The following is an 18,633-nucleotide window of genomic DNA, read 5'->3' on the forward strand; positions in this document are numbered from 1 at the left end:
ATCCTATCCTATCCTCTTTCCTATCCTATCCTCTATCCTATCCTATCCTCTATCCTAACCTACCCTCTATCCTATCCTATCCTCTATCCTATCCTATCCTCAACGCTATCCTATCCTCATTCCTATCCTATACTCCATTATATCCTATCCGCTATCTTATCATATCCTCTATCCTATAATATCCTCTATCCTATCCAATCCTCTATCCTATCCTCTATCCTATCCTCTATCCTATCCTCTATCCTATCCTCTATCCTATCCTCTATCCTATCCTCTATCCTATCCTATCCTCTATCCTATCCTATCCTCTATCCTATCCTATCCTCTATCCTATCCTATCCTCTATCCTATCCTATCCTCTATCCTATCCTATCCTCTATCCTATCCTATCCTCTATCCTATCCTATCCTCTATCCTATCCTATCCTCTATCCTATCCTATCCTCTATCCTATCCTATCCTCTATCCTATCCTATCCTATCCTCTATCCTATCCTATCCTATCCTCTATCCTATCCTATCCTCTATCCTATTCTATCCTCTGTCCTATCCTATCCTCTATCCTATCCTATCCTCTATCCTATCCTATCCTCTATCCTATCATATCCTCTATCCTATCCTATCCTCAATCCTATCCTATCCTCTATCCTCTCCTATTCTTTATACTAACCAATCCTCTATCCTATCCTCTATCCTATCCTATCCTCTATCCTATCCTATCCTCTATCCTATCCTAACCTCTATCCTATCCTATCCTCTATCCTATCCTATCCTCCATCCTATCCAATCTTCTATCCTATCCTATCCTCTATGCTATCCTATCCTCTATCCTATCCTATCCTCTATCCTATCCTATCTTCTATCCTATCATATCCTCTATCCTATCCTATCCTCTATCCTATCCTATCCTATCCTCTATCCTATCCTATCCTATCCTCTATCCTATCCTATCCTCTATTGTCTGCTCTATCCTATCCTATCCACTATCCTATTCTATCCTCAATGCTATCCTATTCTCTATCCTCACCTATCGTTTATACTATCCAATCCTCTATCCTATCCTATCCTCTATCCTATCCTATCCTCCATCGTCTCCTATCCTCTATCCTATCCAATCCCCTATCCTATCCTCGATCCTATCCTATTCTCTATCGTCTGCTCTATCCTATCCTATCCACTATCCTATCCTCTCCTCAATGCTATCCTATTCTCTATCCTCACCTATCCTTTATACTATCCAATCCTCTATCCTATCCTATCCTCCATCGTCTCCTATCCTCTATCCTATCCAATCCCCTATCCTATCCTCGATCCTATCCTATCCTCTATCGTCTGCTCTATCCTATCCTATCCACTATCCTATCCTCTCCTCAATGCTATCCTATTCTCTATCCTCACCTATCCTCTATCCTATCCTATCCTCTATCCTATCCTATCCTCTATCCTATCCTATCCTCAATCCTATCCTATCCTCTATCCTATCCAATCCCCTATCCTATCCTCAATCCCATCCTATCCTCAATCCCATCCTATCCTCTATCCTCTCCTATCCTTCATACTAACCAATCCTCTATCCTATCCTCTATCCTATCCTATCCTCTATCCTATCCTATCCTCTATCCTATCCTATCCTCTATCCTATCCTATCCTCTATCCTATCCTATCCTCTATCCTATCCTATCCTCTATCCTATCCTATCCTATCTTCTATCCTATCCTATCCTCTATCCTATCCTATCCTCTATCCTATCCTATCCACTATCCTATCCTATCCTATCCTCTATCCTATCCTATCCTCTATCCTATCCTATCCTCTATCCTATCCTATCCTCTATGCTATCCTATCCTCTATCCTATCCTATACTCTATCCTAACCTATCCTCTATCCTATCCTATTCTCTATCCTATCCATCCTCTATAATATCGTATACTCTATCATATCCTATCCTCTTGCCTATGATATCATCTACCCTATCGTATCCTCTATCCTATCCAATCTCCTACCCTATCCTCTATCCTATCCTATCCTCTATCGTCTGCTCTATCCTATCCTATCCACTATCCTATCCTATCCTCAATGCTATCCTATTCTCTATCCTCACCTATCCTTTATACTATCCAATCCTCTATCCTATCCTATCCTCTATCCTATCCTATCCTCTATCCTATCCTATCCTCTATCCTATCCTATCCTCCATCCTATCCAATCTTCTATCCTATCCTATCCTCTATCCTATCCTATCCTCTATCCTATCCTATCCTCTATGCTATCCTATCCTCTATCCTATCCTATCCTCTATCCTATCCTATCCTCTATCCTATCCTATCCTCTATCCTATCCTATCCTCTATCCTATCCTATCCTCTATCCTATCCTATCCTCTATCCTATCCTATCCTCTTCCCTATCCTATTCTCTATCCTATCCTATCCTCTAGCCTATCCTATCCTCTATCCTATCCTATCCTCTATCGTATCCTATCCTCTATCCTATCCAATCCTACATCCTATCCTATCTTCCATCGTCTCCTATCCTCTATCCTATCCAATCCCCTATCCTATTCTCTATCCTATCCTATCCTGTATCCTATAATATCATCTATCCTATCCAATCTCTATCGTCCCCTGTCCTCTATCCTAGCAAATCCGGACGAATGTTGCGGACGTAAATGCGTGCGAATCTCGGCGGCGGAAATGCGACGACACAGGTGTTCCGAATGCATGGTCAAGCCAAGCGAGTAAAGGTAGACGCAAGGCGTCTACCTTAGGCCGCTAAAAACCTCAACAAATGGAGGGAATATTCCCTGATATGAAGGTTTAACGAGCACGGGGGGACCGAAGAGTCCACCCGGGGCCGTCAGGCTACTGGAAGAAGCCACGAGATTCGCTAAGCGCATGAGGGGGAGAACAGATGTTTAGGAAAAACAAAGAGTCGGGAACATCTCGGGTACCGACCCCTCATTTAAATCCGCAGGTATGCGACGACATGCCGAGGTTCCGCGAAAAAGGGATCAAAAGTTTCCAGGTGATAAGGCGACCGCTCGCCGAAGGCTACGTTTTTGTGTTGGATTGTGTGCACCATGGAGGGGACTCAGTTGTCGAGGATCCTCGGGCTGAGTGGGGGATTCTCGGGCTGCGAATTCAGTATTGTGTCAGCAGGGAACGAACGAGCAACAATATTTGTACACGAACATTTGGTGCCGAAACCCGGGAATTTCGCCGGTTTAGAGAGACAAGGCAATCTTGTCAAAGTGCATGTGTCGTTTCGAGGAAGTGATACGAAGCTGACAGGTCAATGGCTAGAGGGAAGCGCAAGGCTCCTGTGAACGGAGGACGGCGAGCCCCATGTTCGCCGAAAAGAACTCGTACCCGAAGCGAAGCAGGAGCCATCAGAACCACCCTGGGGATCAGCGATACTGACGAAGCCGGACCATCCGGGCTACAACCTGGACAGATGAACCGAAGAAGATTGGGATCGCTCACCTCAGACGCGCCGGTGGAGGAAGGGATCGCCGAAGACTCCGATAGGGACAACCGTCAACAGGAGTCATCCACAATTCGAGGAGGAGGCGACGTCGGGAACTGGATGAGTAGCACGCGACTTCAAATACAAGAACAGAGTGAGCGTGACTGTCCGCGAGAGAGGGACTCGACGATACGAATTGTAGAGGCTATCGAGTCTACGTTGCGCACCGTCCGCGAAGCAACAATAGGGGAAGCGAGCTTACGCATCGCGAACAGATTGTCAGCGACGGGAAAATTGCCTGAGTTTTCGGGAAACCCATTAGAATGGAGGCATTTTAAAGAAGCATATCTTTTAACCTCAGAAATGGGTGGATATAATGAACGCGAAAACATGGCTAGATTGTTTACCGCGCTGAAAGGAGAGGCACGTGACTCGGTTAGCAGTTTGTTCGCCATAGGACGCGACGCGTCATTGGTCATGCGTACATTAGAATTGAATTTCGGGAATAAGAACATGGTGGTCCAGAAGATCGTGAGTGACATCAAGGAATTACCGAGCATAGACTCTGGTAAAATGAGCTTAACGAAGTTTGCGACGAAACTTCAAAACGCTGTCACTGCCTTGCGTTCTCTCGATCTCGTCGGATATCTCCACAGCCCCGATCTGACGCAGAGTGTGGGAAATAAAATACCATCGGCTCTGAAATACGCGTACAATAAATACTCTTCTGAATCCTCTCAGAATAAAACGGAGTTAGAAAAACTAGCAGATTTCTTAGGCAGAGAATCAGAACTCGCAGAAGCAGTAGGAGTGTTTAATACAGAATCAAACACCGACGTGACGTCGTCTAGGGCCGCAATTCCGAAGGAGCAGCTTAGGCCGAAAAGACGGAGAATTGCGACGGAAAGGGCGTACGACATAAACTTAGTTGAAGGTCAAAAGGGGGACGTTGGTAAATGCGTGTTCTGCAATAGGGGGAATCACATCGCAACCGAATGCCGAGTTTTTGCAAGAGAAACAATAGCGCGACGATGGTACTTGATAAAAAAATTCAGACTGTGTTTCAAATGTTTTCGGAAGGGGCATTCGCGAATGAAATGTAATGGTAGTAACTGCGTGAAATGTGGGGGGTCGCATCATGCTCTTCTGCACAACAGCAGATTCGAAAAAAAATTGCGGACCGCAAGTCCGGGAGCAATCAGCCGGGAGCTAGAACCGCCATCGAGTGTCATTCCAGGAAACACCGCTAATAACGGTTTATGACTAAACAAAGGAGGAACACTGCTGAAAATACTGCCGGTCCGGATAGTGGGTCCAATTAAGACAATAAATACGTTCGCCTTATTAGATGAAGGATCTACGGTTACCCTCGGTGATAAAAAAGTGCTATCCGGCACGGGAGTAAAGGGGACACGCGTAATCGTTACATTAAAAGGCATAGACACGCGGGAGAAATTGGTGACGAATTGCGAGAAGATAGAGTTCGACATACAAGGAGAAGGTAATATACATTAAAAAGAAAAATGCCGTCGAAAACGCCGAGGCGTCACCGGAAGCAGCGAAAAGCATAGTTGAAGATAGCTATATGGATGACTATCTAGCCAGTCGAGGAACCATCGATCAAGCGAAGAAACTTATTCACGATGTGATCAGGATAAATCTAAAGGGAAGTTTTAAAATGCACAGTTGGGCAAGCAATTCCGTATATATTATAGATTCTATTCCGGAGACGGTTAGGCAACAGGGTCGAGACGACATGCGCTTATGCGACCGCGGGGGAGAGCGAGTTTTAGGACTTATTTGGAGTACCCAAGCGGATGTATTGCATTTTGACTTAGGAATGACTAAAGTATCGGAGAGTATACTCGCGGGCGAAAAAAGACCGACTAAACGAGAATTTCTCAGAATCATCATGTCCGTATTTGATCCATTAGGTCTTCTGTCTCCATTTACTCTAAAATCAAAAATATTAATGCAAGAGATATGGCGCAGTGGCATAGAATGGGATCAACCGTTAAGAGACGAAGAACAATTAGGTTGGGTATCCTGGCTCGAGGGACTTCGCAAAATAAGTAGTCTCCGTATTCCTCGTTGCTACACACCAACCGGGATCGACTGCGCGAAATTTCAGCTACACATATTTTGCGACGCCAGCTTGAAGGGCTACGCAGCAGCAGCATATTTGAGGGTTGTCATGCGAGACGGATTCGCACGTGTAGCGCTAATCATGGGGAAAACCAGGGTTACACCTTTGAAACCGTTGTCGGTCCCACGTTTAGAACTACAAGCCGCGTTGTTGGGTGCGAGACTAGGTAAAACTGTTGCCGATGAACTAAAAATCGAAATAAGTGAGCGAATATTCTGGTCCGATTCTATCACAATCGTTCGATGGATAAAATCAGAACCGCGAACACGGCAGGTATTTGTAGCAAATCGATTAGGAGAAATCGGAGAATTAACGTTGAGTTCCGAATGGCGGTGGTTGCCATCCTCTTTAAATCCCGCGGATGACGCCACGCGCTGGTCAAAAAAAGAAATGAGCACAAACGATCGTTGGTTCACCGGTCCGGAATTTTTACATCAGGCAGAGTCCAATTGGCCAAGGGAAAAAGATATCACCGAAGCCGAGAAACTGCAAATTGATGCCATTGAGATAAGAAAGGTAAAGGTGTACGTCGCTCAGGCATACGAATACTATGTCCCATATGTCGCGAGAATGTTGGGTTGGCCGGGATTATTAGTAGCCGCGAGACGCATAAAAACCGCCTTTGACCGCTGGAGAGGAAGAAGCCGGACTCAAATAACAACGGAAACGATCATTTCAGCCGAACACTATTGTTATCGCTCTATTCAGTCCGAAATGTTTGTAGAAGAACTGGAAGCATTGAAAGCGAAAAAGGGCATCAACAAAAAAAGTAAGATTGTAGCACTGAAACCCTACGTGGACGAAAAAGGAATTCTGCGAGCCTGGGGACGAGTTACCAAAATAGCTGAAGAGGAATTTAACAACCATCCAATCATTTTAGATAGCAAACATCCCGCTACCAAATTGCTAATAGAACATTACCACCGGCGTTTTTATCACGCTAGTAATGAATCAGTCGTAAATGAGTTAAGACAGCAATTTTATATAATAGGAATTAGACGCGCGCTTCGGTCGATAATAAGTAGGTGTGTAATATGCAGGATACGCCGGGCGAAACCGCCGAATCCGATCATGGCAGCTCTACCAGCTGGTCGCATAGCATATAGGCAACGACCTTTCTGTCATTGTGGCGTGGACTATTTCGGCCCGATGCTCGTAAAAATTGGAAGGCGCAGGGAAAAACGGTGGGGGGTGCTTTTCACTTGTCTTACGACAAGAGCGATTCATTTGGAATTAGCTCACAGCTTGAGCACTAGCTCAACCATTATGGCCATAAAAAGATTAGCGGCGCGAAGAGGTTCACCTTTAGTAATGTACAGCGACAATGGTACAAATTTCAAAGGAGCGAGCAAAGAACTCCGGGACGCAATTGCGACTATTGAAATAGGAAAGATATCCAATTATGCTCTGGAAAAAAGGATAAAATGGATCTTCAATCCGCCGGACGCGCCTCACATGGGCGGAGCATGGGAGAGGCTAATTAGATCAGTCAAAATTGCTCTCGATGCAATTTTGCGGGAACAGGCCCCTAGCGAAGAAGTCCTCCAAACGTTAATGGTAGAAGTAGAACATTCGATTAATTCGCGGCCGCTAACGCATGTATCCACCGACCTTCGCGATAACGAAGCATTAACTCCGAATCACTTCTTGATAGGATCATCGTCGGGGGAAATAAAATTAGGCAGGTATGACACTCAAGTAGCGTGTCCGAAGAAACAATGGCGAATTGCACAAGCCTTTGCCGATGCATTTTGGCAAAGGTGGTTGAGAGAATACCTACCAACTCTAATCGCACGTCCAAAATGGTGCGAGGCAGAAAAATCGCTACAGACCGGAGATATAGTGCTGATAGTTGAACTAAATACACCCCGAAACCTTTGGAGAATAGGTACAATAATTGAAGTGTACCCGGGTTCAGATGGGGTAGTCAGAGTAGCCAAAGTGCGAACAAAGAAAGGCGAATTCATGAGACCCGCACGGAAACTAATAAAAATAATGTCCAATTCGAAATCAATGTAAGTTAGTATTGTTGTTGCGATTAGAATTAAGATAGTATTGTTGTTGCGATTAGAATTAAGTTAGTATTGTTGTTGCGATTAGAATTAAGATAGTATTGTTGTTGCGATTAGAATTAAGTTAGTATTGTTGTTGCGATTAGAATTAAGTTAGTATTGTTGTTGCGATTACAATTAAGTTAGTATTGTTGTTGCGATTAGAATTGAGTTAGTATTGTTATTGCGATTAGAAATAAGTTAGTATTGTTGTTGCGAACCCTAATAGAAGTCGAGATAACGTCACTGTTACTTTATGCCAGAAATTAAATAAAAAAAAAAGATTTAATTTGAGGGGGAGAATGTTGCGGACGTAAATGCGTGCGAATCTCGGCGGCGGAAATGCGACGACACAGGTGTCCGAATGCATGGTCAAGCCAAGCGAGTAAAGGTAGACGCAAGGCGTCTACCTTAGGCCGCTAAAAACCTCAACAAATGGAGGGAATATTCCCTGATATGAAGGTTTAACGAGCACGGGGGGACCGAAGAGTCCACCCGGGGCCGTCAGGCTACTGGAAGAAGCCACGAGATTCGCTAAGCGCATGAGGGGGAGAACAGATGTTTAGGAAAAACAAAGAGTCGGGAACATCTCGGGTACCGACCCCTCATTTAAATCCGCAGGTATGCGACGACATGCCGAGGTTCCGCGAAAAAGGGATCAAAAGTTTCCAGGTGATAAGGCGACCGCTCGCCGAAGGCTACGTTTTTGTGTTGGATTGTGTGCACCATGGAGGGGACTCAGTTGTCGAGGATCCTCGGGCTGAGTGGGGGATTCTCGGGCTGCGAATTCAGTATTGTGTCAGCAGGGAACGAACGAGCAACAATATTTGTACACGAACACCTATCTTATCCTCTATCGTCACCTGCCCTCTATCCTATCCAATCCCCTATCTTATCTTCTATCGTCTCCTGTCCTATATCCTATCCAATCCCCAACCTATCCTCTATCCTATCCTATCCTCTATCCTATCCTATCCTCTATCCTATCCTATCCTCTATCCTATCCTATCCTCTATCCTCTCCTATCCTCTATCCTATCCTATCCTCTATCCTATCCTATCCTCTATCCTATCCTATCCTCTATCCTAGCATATCCTCTATCCTATCCTATCCTCTATCCTATCCTATCCTCAATCCTATCCTGTCCTGTATCCTCTCCTATCCTATATACTAACCAATCCTCTATCCTATCCTCTATCCTATCCTATCGTCCATCGTCTCCTATCCTCTATCCTATCCAATCCCCTATCCTATCCTCGATCCTATCCTATTCTCTATCGTCTGCTCTATCCTATCCTATCCACTATCCTATCCTCTCCTCAATGCTATCCTATTCTCTATCCTCACCTATCCTTTATACTATCCAATCCTCTATCCTATCCTATCCTCCATCGTCTCCTATCCTCTATCCTATCCAATCCCCTATCCTATCCTCGATCCTATCCTATCCTCTATCGTCTGCTCTATCCTATCCTATCCACTATCCTATCCTCTCCTCAATGCTATCCTATTCTCTATCCTCACCTATCCTCTATCCTATCCTATTCTCTATCCTATCCTATCCTCTATCCTATCCTATCCTCAATCCTATCCTATCCTCTATCCTATCCAATCCCCTATCCTATCCTCTATCCTATCCTATCCTCTATCCTATCCTATCCTCTATCCTATCCTATCCTCTATCCTATCCTATCCTCTATCCTATCCTATCCTCTTCCCTATCCTATTCTCTATCCTATCCTATCCTCAATCATATCCTATCCTATGCTCTTTCCTATTCTATACTCTATCCTATCCTATCCTCTATCCTATCCTATCCTCTATCCTATCCTATCCTCTATCCTATCCTATCCTCTATCCTCTCCTATCCTCTATCCTATCCTATGCTCTATCCTATCCTATCCTCTATCCTATCCTATCCTCTATCCTAGCATATCCTCTATCCTATCCTATCCTGTATCCTATCCTATCCTCAATCCTATCCTGTCCTGTATCCTCTCCTATCCTATATACTAACCAATCCTCTATCCTATCCTCTATCCTATCCAATCCCCTACCCTATCCTCTATCCTATCCTATCCTCTATCCTATCCAATCCTACAGCCTGTCCTATCCTCCATCGTCTCCAATCCTCTATCCTATCCAATCCCCTATCCTATCCTCTATCATATCCTATCCTCTATCCTATCCTATCCTCAATCCTATCATACCCTCCATCCTCTCCTATCCTTTATACTAACCAATCCTCTATCCTATCCTCTATCCTATCCTATTCTCTATCCTATCCTATCCTCCATCGTCTCCTATCCTCTATCCTATCCAATCCCCTATCCTATCATCTATCCGATCCTATCCTCTATCCTATCCTATCCTCTATCCTATCCAATCCTACATCCTATCCTATCCGCTATGCTATCCTATCCTCTATCCTATCCTATCCTCTATCCTATCCTATCCTCTATCCTATCCTATCCTCTACCCTATCCTATCCTCTATCCTATCCTATCCTCTAGCCTATCCTATCCTCTATCCTATCCTATCCTCTATCCTATCCTATCCTCTATCCTATCCTATCCTCTATCCTATCCTATCCTCTTCCCTATCCTATTCTCTATCCTATCCTATCCTCTAGCCTATCCTATCCTCTATCCTATCCTATCCTCTATCGTATCCTATCCTCTATCCTATCCAATCCTACATCCTATCCTATCTTCCATCGTCTCCTATCCTCTATCCTATCCAATCCCCTATCCTATTCTCTATCCTATCCTATCCTGTATCCTATAATATCATCCATCCTATCCAATCTCTATCGTCCCCTGTCCTCTATCCTAGCAAATCCCCTATCTTATCCTCTATCGTCACCTGCCCTCTATCCTATCCAATCCCCTATCTTATCTTCTATCGTCTCCTGTCCTATATCCTATCCAATCCCCAACCTATCCTCTATCCTATCCTATCCTCTATCCTATCCTATCCTCAATCATATCCTATCCTATGCTCTTTCCTATTCTATACTCTATCCTATCCTATCCTCTATCCTATCCTATCCTCTATCCTATCCTATCCTCTATCCTATCCTATCCTCTATCCTCTCCTATCCTCTATCCTATCATATCCTCTATCCTATCCTATCCTCTATCCTATCCTATCCTCTATCCTAGCATATCCTCTATCCTATCCTATCCTCTATCCTATCCTATCCTCAATCCTATCCTGTCCTGTATCCTCTCCTATCCTATATACTAACCAATCCTCTATCCTATCCTCTATCCTATCCTATCGTCCATCGTCTCCTATCCTCTATCCTATCCAATCCCCTACCCTATCCTCTATCCTATCCTATCCTCTATCCTATCCAATCCTACATCCTGTCCTATCCTCCATCGTCTCCTATCCTCTATCCTATCCAATCCCCTATCCTATCATCTATCCGATCCTATCCTCTATCCTATCCTATCCTCTATCCTATCCAATCCTACATCCTATCCTATCCGCTATGCTATCCTATCCTCTATCCTATCCTATCCTCTATCCTATCCTATCCTCTATCCTATCCTATCCTCTACCCTATCCTATTCTCTATCCTATCCTATCCTCTAGCCTATCCTATCCTCTATACTATCCTATCCTCTATCGTATCCTATCCTCTATCCTATCCAATCCTACATCCTATCCTATCTTCCATCGTCTCCTATCCTCTATCCTATCCAATCCCCTATCCTATTCTCTATCCTATCCTATCCTGTATCCTATAATATCATCTATCCTATCCAATCTCTATCGTCCCCTGTCCTCTATCCTAGCAAATCCCCTATCTTATCCTCTATCGTCACCTGCCCTCTATCCTATCCAATCCCCTATCTTATCTTCTATCGTCTCCTGTCCTATATCCTATCCAATCCCCAACCTATCCTCTATCCTAGCATATCCTCTATCCTATCCTATCCTCTATCCTATCCTATCCTCTATCCTATCCTATCCTATATCCTATCCTATCCTATCCTCTATCCTATCCTATCCTCTATCCTATCCTATCCTCTATCCTATCCTATCCTCTATCCTATCCTATCCTCTATCCTATCCTATCCTCTATCCTATCCTATCCTCAATCCTATCCTATCCTCCATCCTCTCCTATCCTTTATACTAACCAATCCTCTATCCTATCCTCTATCCTATCCTATCCTCTATCCTATCCTATCCTCTATCCTATCCTATCCTCTATCCTATCCTATCCTCTATCCTATCCTATCCTCTATCCTATCCTATCCTCTATCCTATCGTATCCTCTATCCTATCCTATCCTCCATCCTATCCAATCTTCTATCCTATCCTATCCTCTATCCTATCCTATCCTCTATCCTATCCTATCCTCTATGCTATCCTATCCTCTATCCTATCCTATCCTCTACCCTATCCTATCCTCTATCCTATCCTATCCTCTATCCTATCCTATCCTCTATCCTATCCTATCCTCTATCCTATCCTATCCTATCCTCTATCCTATCCTATCCTCTATTGTCTGCTCTATCCTATCCTATCCACTATCCTATTCTATCCTCAATGCTATCCTATTCTCTATCCTCACCTATCCTTTATACTATCCAATCCTCTATCCTATCCTATCCTCTATCCTATCCTATCCTCCATCGTCTCCTATCCTCTATCCTATCCAATCCCCTATCCTATCCTCGATCCTATCCTATCCTCTATCGTCTGCTCTATCCTATCCTATCCACTATCCTATCCTCTCCTCAATGCTATCCTATTCTCTATCCTCACCTATCCTTTATACTATCCAATCCTCTATCCTATCCTATCCTCTATCCTATCCTATCCTCCATCGTCTCCTATCCTCTATCCTATCCAATCCTACATCCTATCCTATCTTCCATCGTTTCCTATCCTCTATCCTATCCAATCCCCTATCCTATTCTCTATCCTATCCTATCCTGTATCCTATAATATCATCTATCCCATCCAATCTCTATCGTCCCCTGTCCTCTATCCTAGCAAATCCCCTATCTTATCCTCTATCGTCACCTGCCCTCTATCCTATCCAATCCCCTATCTTATCTTCTATCGTCTCCTGTCCTCTATCCTATCCAATCCCCAACCTATCCTCTATCCTATCCTATCCTCTATCCTATCCTATCCTCTATCCTATCCTATCCTCAATCATATCCTATCCTATGCTCTTTCCTATTCTATACTCTATCCTATCCTATCCTCTATCCTATCCTATCCTCTATCCTATCCTATCCTCTATCCTATCCTATCCTCTATCCTATCCTATCCTCTATCCTATCCTATCCTCAATCCTATCCTATCCTCCATCCTCTCCTATCCTTTATACTAACCAATCCTCTATCCTATCCTCTATCCTATCCTATCCTCTATCCTATCCTATCCTCTATCCTATCCTATCCTCTATCCTATCCTATCCTCTATCCTATCCTATCCTCTATCCTATCCTATCCTCTATCCTATCCTATCCTCTATCCTATCCTATCCTCTATCCTATCCTATCCTCTATCCTATCCTATCCTCTATCCTATCCTATCCTCTATCCTATCCTATCCTCAATCATATCCTATCCTATGCTCTTTCCTATTCTATACTCTATCCTATCCTATCCTCTATCCTATCCTATCCTCTATCCTATCCTATCCTCTATCCTATCCTATCCTCTATCCTATCCTACCCTCTATCCTAGCATATCCTCTATCCTATCTTATCCTCTATCCTATCCTATCCTCAATCCTATCCTGTCCTGTATCCTCTCCTATCCTAAATACTAACCAATCCTCTATCCTATCCTCTATCCTATCCTATCGTCCATCGTCTCCTATCCTCTATCCTATCCAATCCCCTAACCTATCCTCTATCCTATCCTATCCTCTATCCTATCCAATCCTCTATCCTATCCTATCCTCTATCCTATCCTATCCTCTAGCCTATCCTATCCTCTATCCTATCCTATCCTCTATCCTATCCAATCCCCTATCCTATTCTCTATCCTATCCTATCCTCTATCGTCTGCTCTATCCTATCCTATCCACTATCCTATCCTCTCCTCAATGCTATCCTATTCTCTATCCTCACCTATCCTCTATCCTATCCTATTCTCTATCCTATCCTATCCTCTATCCTATCCTATCCTCAATCCTATCCTATCCTCTATCCTATCCAATCCCCTATCCTATCCTCTATCCTATCCTATCCTCTATCCTATCCTATCCTCTATCCTATCCTATCCTCTATCCTATCCTATCCTCTATCCTATCCTATCCTCTATCCTATCCTATCCTCTTCCCTATCCTATTCTCTATCCTATCCTATCCTCAATCATATCCTATCCTATGCTCTTTCCTATTCTATACTCTATCCTATCCTATCCTCTATCCTATCCTATCCTCTATCCTATCCTATCCTCTATCCTATCCTATCCTCTATCCTATCCTATCCTCTATCCTATCCTATGCTCTATCCTATCCTATCCTCTATCCTATCCTATCCTCTATCCTAGCATATCCTCTATCCTATCCTATCCTCTATCCTATCCTATCCTCAATCCTATCCTGTCCTGTATCCTCTCCTATCCTATATACTAACCAATCCTCTATCCTATCCTCTATCCTATCCTATCGTCCATCGTCTCCTATCCTCTATCCTATCCAATCCCCTACCCTATCCTCTATCCTATCCTATCCTCTATCCTATCCAATCCTACAGCCTGTCCTATCCTCCATCGTCTCCAATCCTCTATCCTATCCAATCCCCTATCCTATCCTCTATCATATCCTATCCTCTATCCTATCCTATCCTCAATCCTATCATACCCTCCATCCTCTCCTATCCTTTATACTAACCAATCCTCTATCCTATCCTCTATCCTATCCTATTCTCTATCCTATCCTATCCTCCATCGTCTCCTATCCTCTATCCTATCCAATCCCCTATCCTATCATCTATCCGATCCTATCCTCTATCCTATCCTATCCTCTATCCTATCCAATCCTACATCCTATCCTATCCGCTATGCTATCCTATCCTCTATCCTATCCTATCCTCTATCCTATCCTATCCTCTATCCTATCCTATCCTCTACCCTATCCTATCCTCTATCCTATCCTATCCTCTAGCCTATCCTATCCTCTATCCTATCCTATCCTCTATCCTATCCTATCCTCTATCCTATCCTATCCTCTATCCTATCCTATCCTCTTCCCTATCCTATTCTCTATCCTATCCTATCCTCTAGCCTATCCTATCCTCTATCATATCCTATCCTCTATCGTATCCTATCCTCTATCCTATCCAATCCTACATCCTATCCTATCTTCCATCGTCTCCTATCCTCTATCCTATCCAATCCCCTATCCTATTCTCTATCCTATCCTATCCTGTATCCTATAATATCATCCATCCTATCCAATCTCTATCGTCCCCTGTCCTCTATCCTAGCAAATCCCCTATCTTATCCTCTATCGTCACCTGCCCTCTATCCTATCCAATCCCCTATCTTATCTTCTATCGTCTCCTGTCCTATATCCTATCCAATCCCCAACCTATCCTCTATCCTATCCTATCCTCTATCCTATCCTATCCTCAATCATATCCTATCCTATGCTCTTTCCTATTCTATACTCTATCCTATCCTATCCTCTATCCTATCCTATCCTCTATCCTATCCTATCCTCTATCCTAGCATATCCTCTATCCTATCCTATCCTCTATCCTATCCTATCCTCAATCCTATCCTGTCCTGTATCCTCTCCTATCCTATATACTAACCAATCCTCTATCCTATCCTCTATCCTATCCTATCGTCCATCGTCTCCTATCCTCTATCCTATCCAATCCCCTACCCTATCCTCTATCCTATCCTATCCTCTATCCTATCCAATCCTACATCCTGTCCTATCCTCCATCGTCTCCTATCCTCTATCCTATCCAATCCCCTATCCTATCATCTATCCGATCCTATCCTCTATCCTATCCTATCCTCTATCCTATCCAATCCTACATCCTATCCTATCCGCTATGCTATCCTATCCTCTATCCTATCCTATCCTCTATCCTATCCTATCCTCTATCCTATCCTATCCTCTACCCTATCCTATTCTCTATCCTATCCTATCCTCTAGCCTATCCTATCCTCTATACTATCCTATCCTCTATCGTATCCTATCCTCTATCCTATCCAATCCTACATCCTATCCTATCTTCCATCGTCTCCTATCCTCTATCCTATCCAATCCCCTATCCTATTCTCTATCCTATCCTATCCTGTATCCTATAATATCATCTATCCTATCCAATCTCTATCGTCCCCTGTCCTCTATCCTAGCAAATCCCCTATCTTATCCTCTATCGTCACCTGCCCTCTATCCTATCCAATCCCCTATCTTATCTTCTATCGTCTCCTGTCCTATATCCTATCCAATCCCCAACCTATCCTCTATCCTAGCATATCCTCTATCCTATCCTATCCTCTATCCTATCCTATCCTCTATCCTATCCTATCCTCTATCCTATCCTATCCTATCCTCTATCCTATCCTATCCTCTATCCTATCCTATCCTCTATCCTATCCTATCCTCTATCCTATCCTATCCTCTATCCTATCCTATCCTCAATCCTATCCTATCCTCCATCCTCTCCTATCCTTTATACTAACCAATCCTCTATCCTATCCTCTATCCTATCCTATCCTCTATCCTATCCTATCCTCTATCCTATCCTATCCTCTATCCTATCCTATCCTCTATCCTATCCTATCCTCTATCCTATCGTATCCTCTATCCTATCCTATCCTCCATCCTATCCAATCTTCTATCCTATCCTATCCTCTATCCTATCCTATCCTCTATCCTATCCTATCCTCTATGCTATCCTATCCTCTATCCTATCCTATCCTCTACCCTATCCTATCCTCTATCCTATCCTATCCTCTATCCTATCCTATCCTCTATCCTATCCTATCCTCTATCCTATCCTATCCTATCCTCTATCCTATCCTATCCTCTATTGTCTGCTCTATCCTATCCTATCCACTATCCTATTCTATCCTCAATGCTATCCTATTCTCTATCCTCACCTATCCTTTATACTATCCAATCCTCTATCCTATCCTATCCTCTATCCTATCCTATCCTCCATCGTCTCCTATCCTCTATCCTATCCAATCCCCTATCCTATCCTCGATCCTATCCTATCCTCTATCGTCTGCTCTATCCTATCCTATCCACTATCCTATCCTCTCCTCAATGCTATCCTATTCTCTATCCTCACCTATCCTTTATACTATCCAATCCTCTATCCTATCCTATCCTCTATCCTATCCTATCCTCCATCGTCTCCTATCCTCTATCCTATCCAATCCTACATCCTATCCTATCTTCCATCGTTTCCTATCCTCTATCCTATCCAATCCCCTATCCTATTCTCTATCCTATCCTATCCTGTATCCTATAATATCATCTATCCCATCCAATCTCTATCGTCCCCTGTCCTCTATCCTAGCAAATCCCCTATCTTATCCTCTATCGTCACCTGCCCTCTATCCTATCCAATCCCCTATCTTATCTTCTATCGTCTCCTGTCCTCTATCCTATCCAATCCCCAACCTATCCTCTATCGTATCCTATCCTCTATCCTATCCTATCCTCTATCCTATCCTATCCTCAATCATATCCTATCCTATGCTCTTTCCTATTCTATACTCTATCCTATCCTATCCTCTATCCTATCCTATCCTCTATCCTATCCTATCCTCTATCCTATCCTATCCTCTATCCTATCCTATCCTCTATCCTATCCTATCCTCAATCCTATCCTATCCTCCATCCTCTCCTATCCTTTATACTAACCAATCCTCTATCCTATCCTCTATCCTATCCTATCCTCTATCCTATCCTATCCTCTATCCTATCCTATCCTCTATCCTATCCTATCCTCTATCCTATCCTATCCTCTATCCTATCCTATCCTCTATCCTATCCTATCCTCTATCCTATCCTATCCTCTATCCTATCCTATCCTCTATCCTATCCTATCCTCTATCCTATCCTATCCTCTATCCTATCCTATCCTCAATCATATCCTATCCTATGCTCTTTCCTATTCTATACTCTATCCTATCCTATCCTCTATCCTATCCTATCCTCTATCCTATCCTATCCTCTATCCTATCCTATCCTCTATCCTATCCTATCCTCTATCCTAGCATATCCTCTATCCTATCTTATCCTCTATCCTATCCTATCCTCAATCCTATCCTGTCCTGTATCCTCTCCTATCCTAAATACTAACCAATCCTCTATCCTATCCTCTATCCTATCCTATCGTCCATCGTCTCCTATCCTCTATCCTATCCAATCCCCTAACCTATCCTCTATCCTATCCTATCCTCTATCCTATCCAATCCTCTATCCTATCCTATCCTCTATCCTATCCTATCCTCTAGCCTATCCTATCCTCTATCCTATCCTATCCTCTATCCTATCCAATCCCCTATCCTATTCTCTATCCTATCCTATCCTCTATCCTATAATATCATCTATCCTATCCAATCTCTATCGTCCCCTGTCCTCTATCCTAGCAAATCCCCTATCTTATCCTCTATCGTCACCTGCCCTCTATCCTATCCAATCCCCTATCTTATCTTCTATCGTCTCCTGTCCTCTATCCTATCCAATCCCCAACCTATCCTCTATCCTATCCTATCCTCTATCCTATCCTATCCTCTATCCTATCCTATCCTCAATCATATCCTATCCTATGCTCTTTCCTATTCTATACTCTATCCTATCCTATCCTCTATCCTATCCTATCCTCTATCCTATCCTATCCTCTATCCTATCCTATCCTCTATCCTATCCTATCCTCTATCCTATCCTATCCTCAATCCTATCCTATCCTCCATCCTCTCCTATCCTTTATACTAACCAATCCTCTATCCTATCCTC

General features: G+C 43.4%; 1 protein-coding gene across 1 annotated transcript; it reads left to right on the forward strand.

The window, feature by feature from the left end:
* Positions 1 to 5,046: 5,046 nt before the first annotated feature.
* Positions 5,047 to 7,626, forward strand: LOC143363551 (uncharacterized). Its single transcript, XM_076804116.1, has one exon. The coding sequence runs from the start codon at positions 5,047 to 5,049 to the stop codon at positions 7,624 to 7,626; it is 2,580 nt and encodes an 859-aa protein (XP_076660231.1).
* The last annotated feature ends 11,007 nt before the right edge of the window (positions 7,627 to 18,633 follow it).

This window comes from Halictus rubicundus, unplaced genomic scaffold (genome assembly GCF_050948215.1).
Source record: "Halictus rubicundus isolate RS-2024b unplaced genomic scaffold, iyHalRubi1_principal scaffold0057, whole genome shotgun sequence".
Classification (NCBI taxonomy): domain Eukaryota; kingdom Metazoa; phylum Arthropoda; class Insecta; order Hymenoptera; family Halictidae; genus Halictus; species Halictus rubicundus.

What these genes read in the sequence shown, in the direction of transcription:
- LOC143363551 (XM_076804116.1), top strand. Translation starts at nt 5,047, where the DNA reads ATGGATGACTATCTAGCCAGTCGAGGAACCATCGATCAAGCGAAGAAA.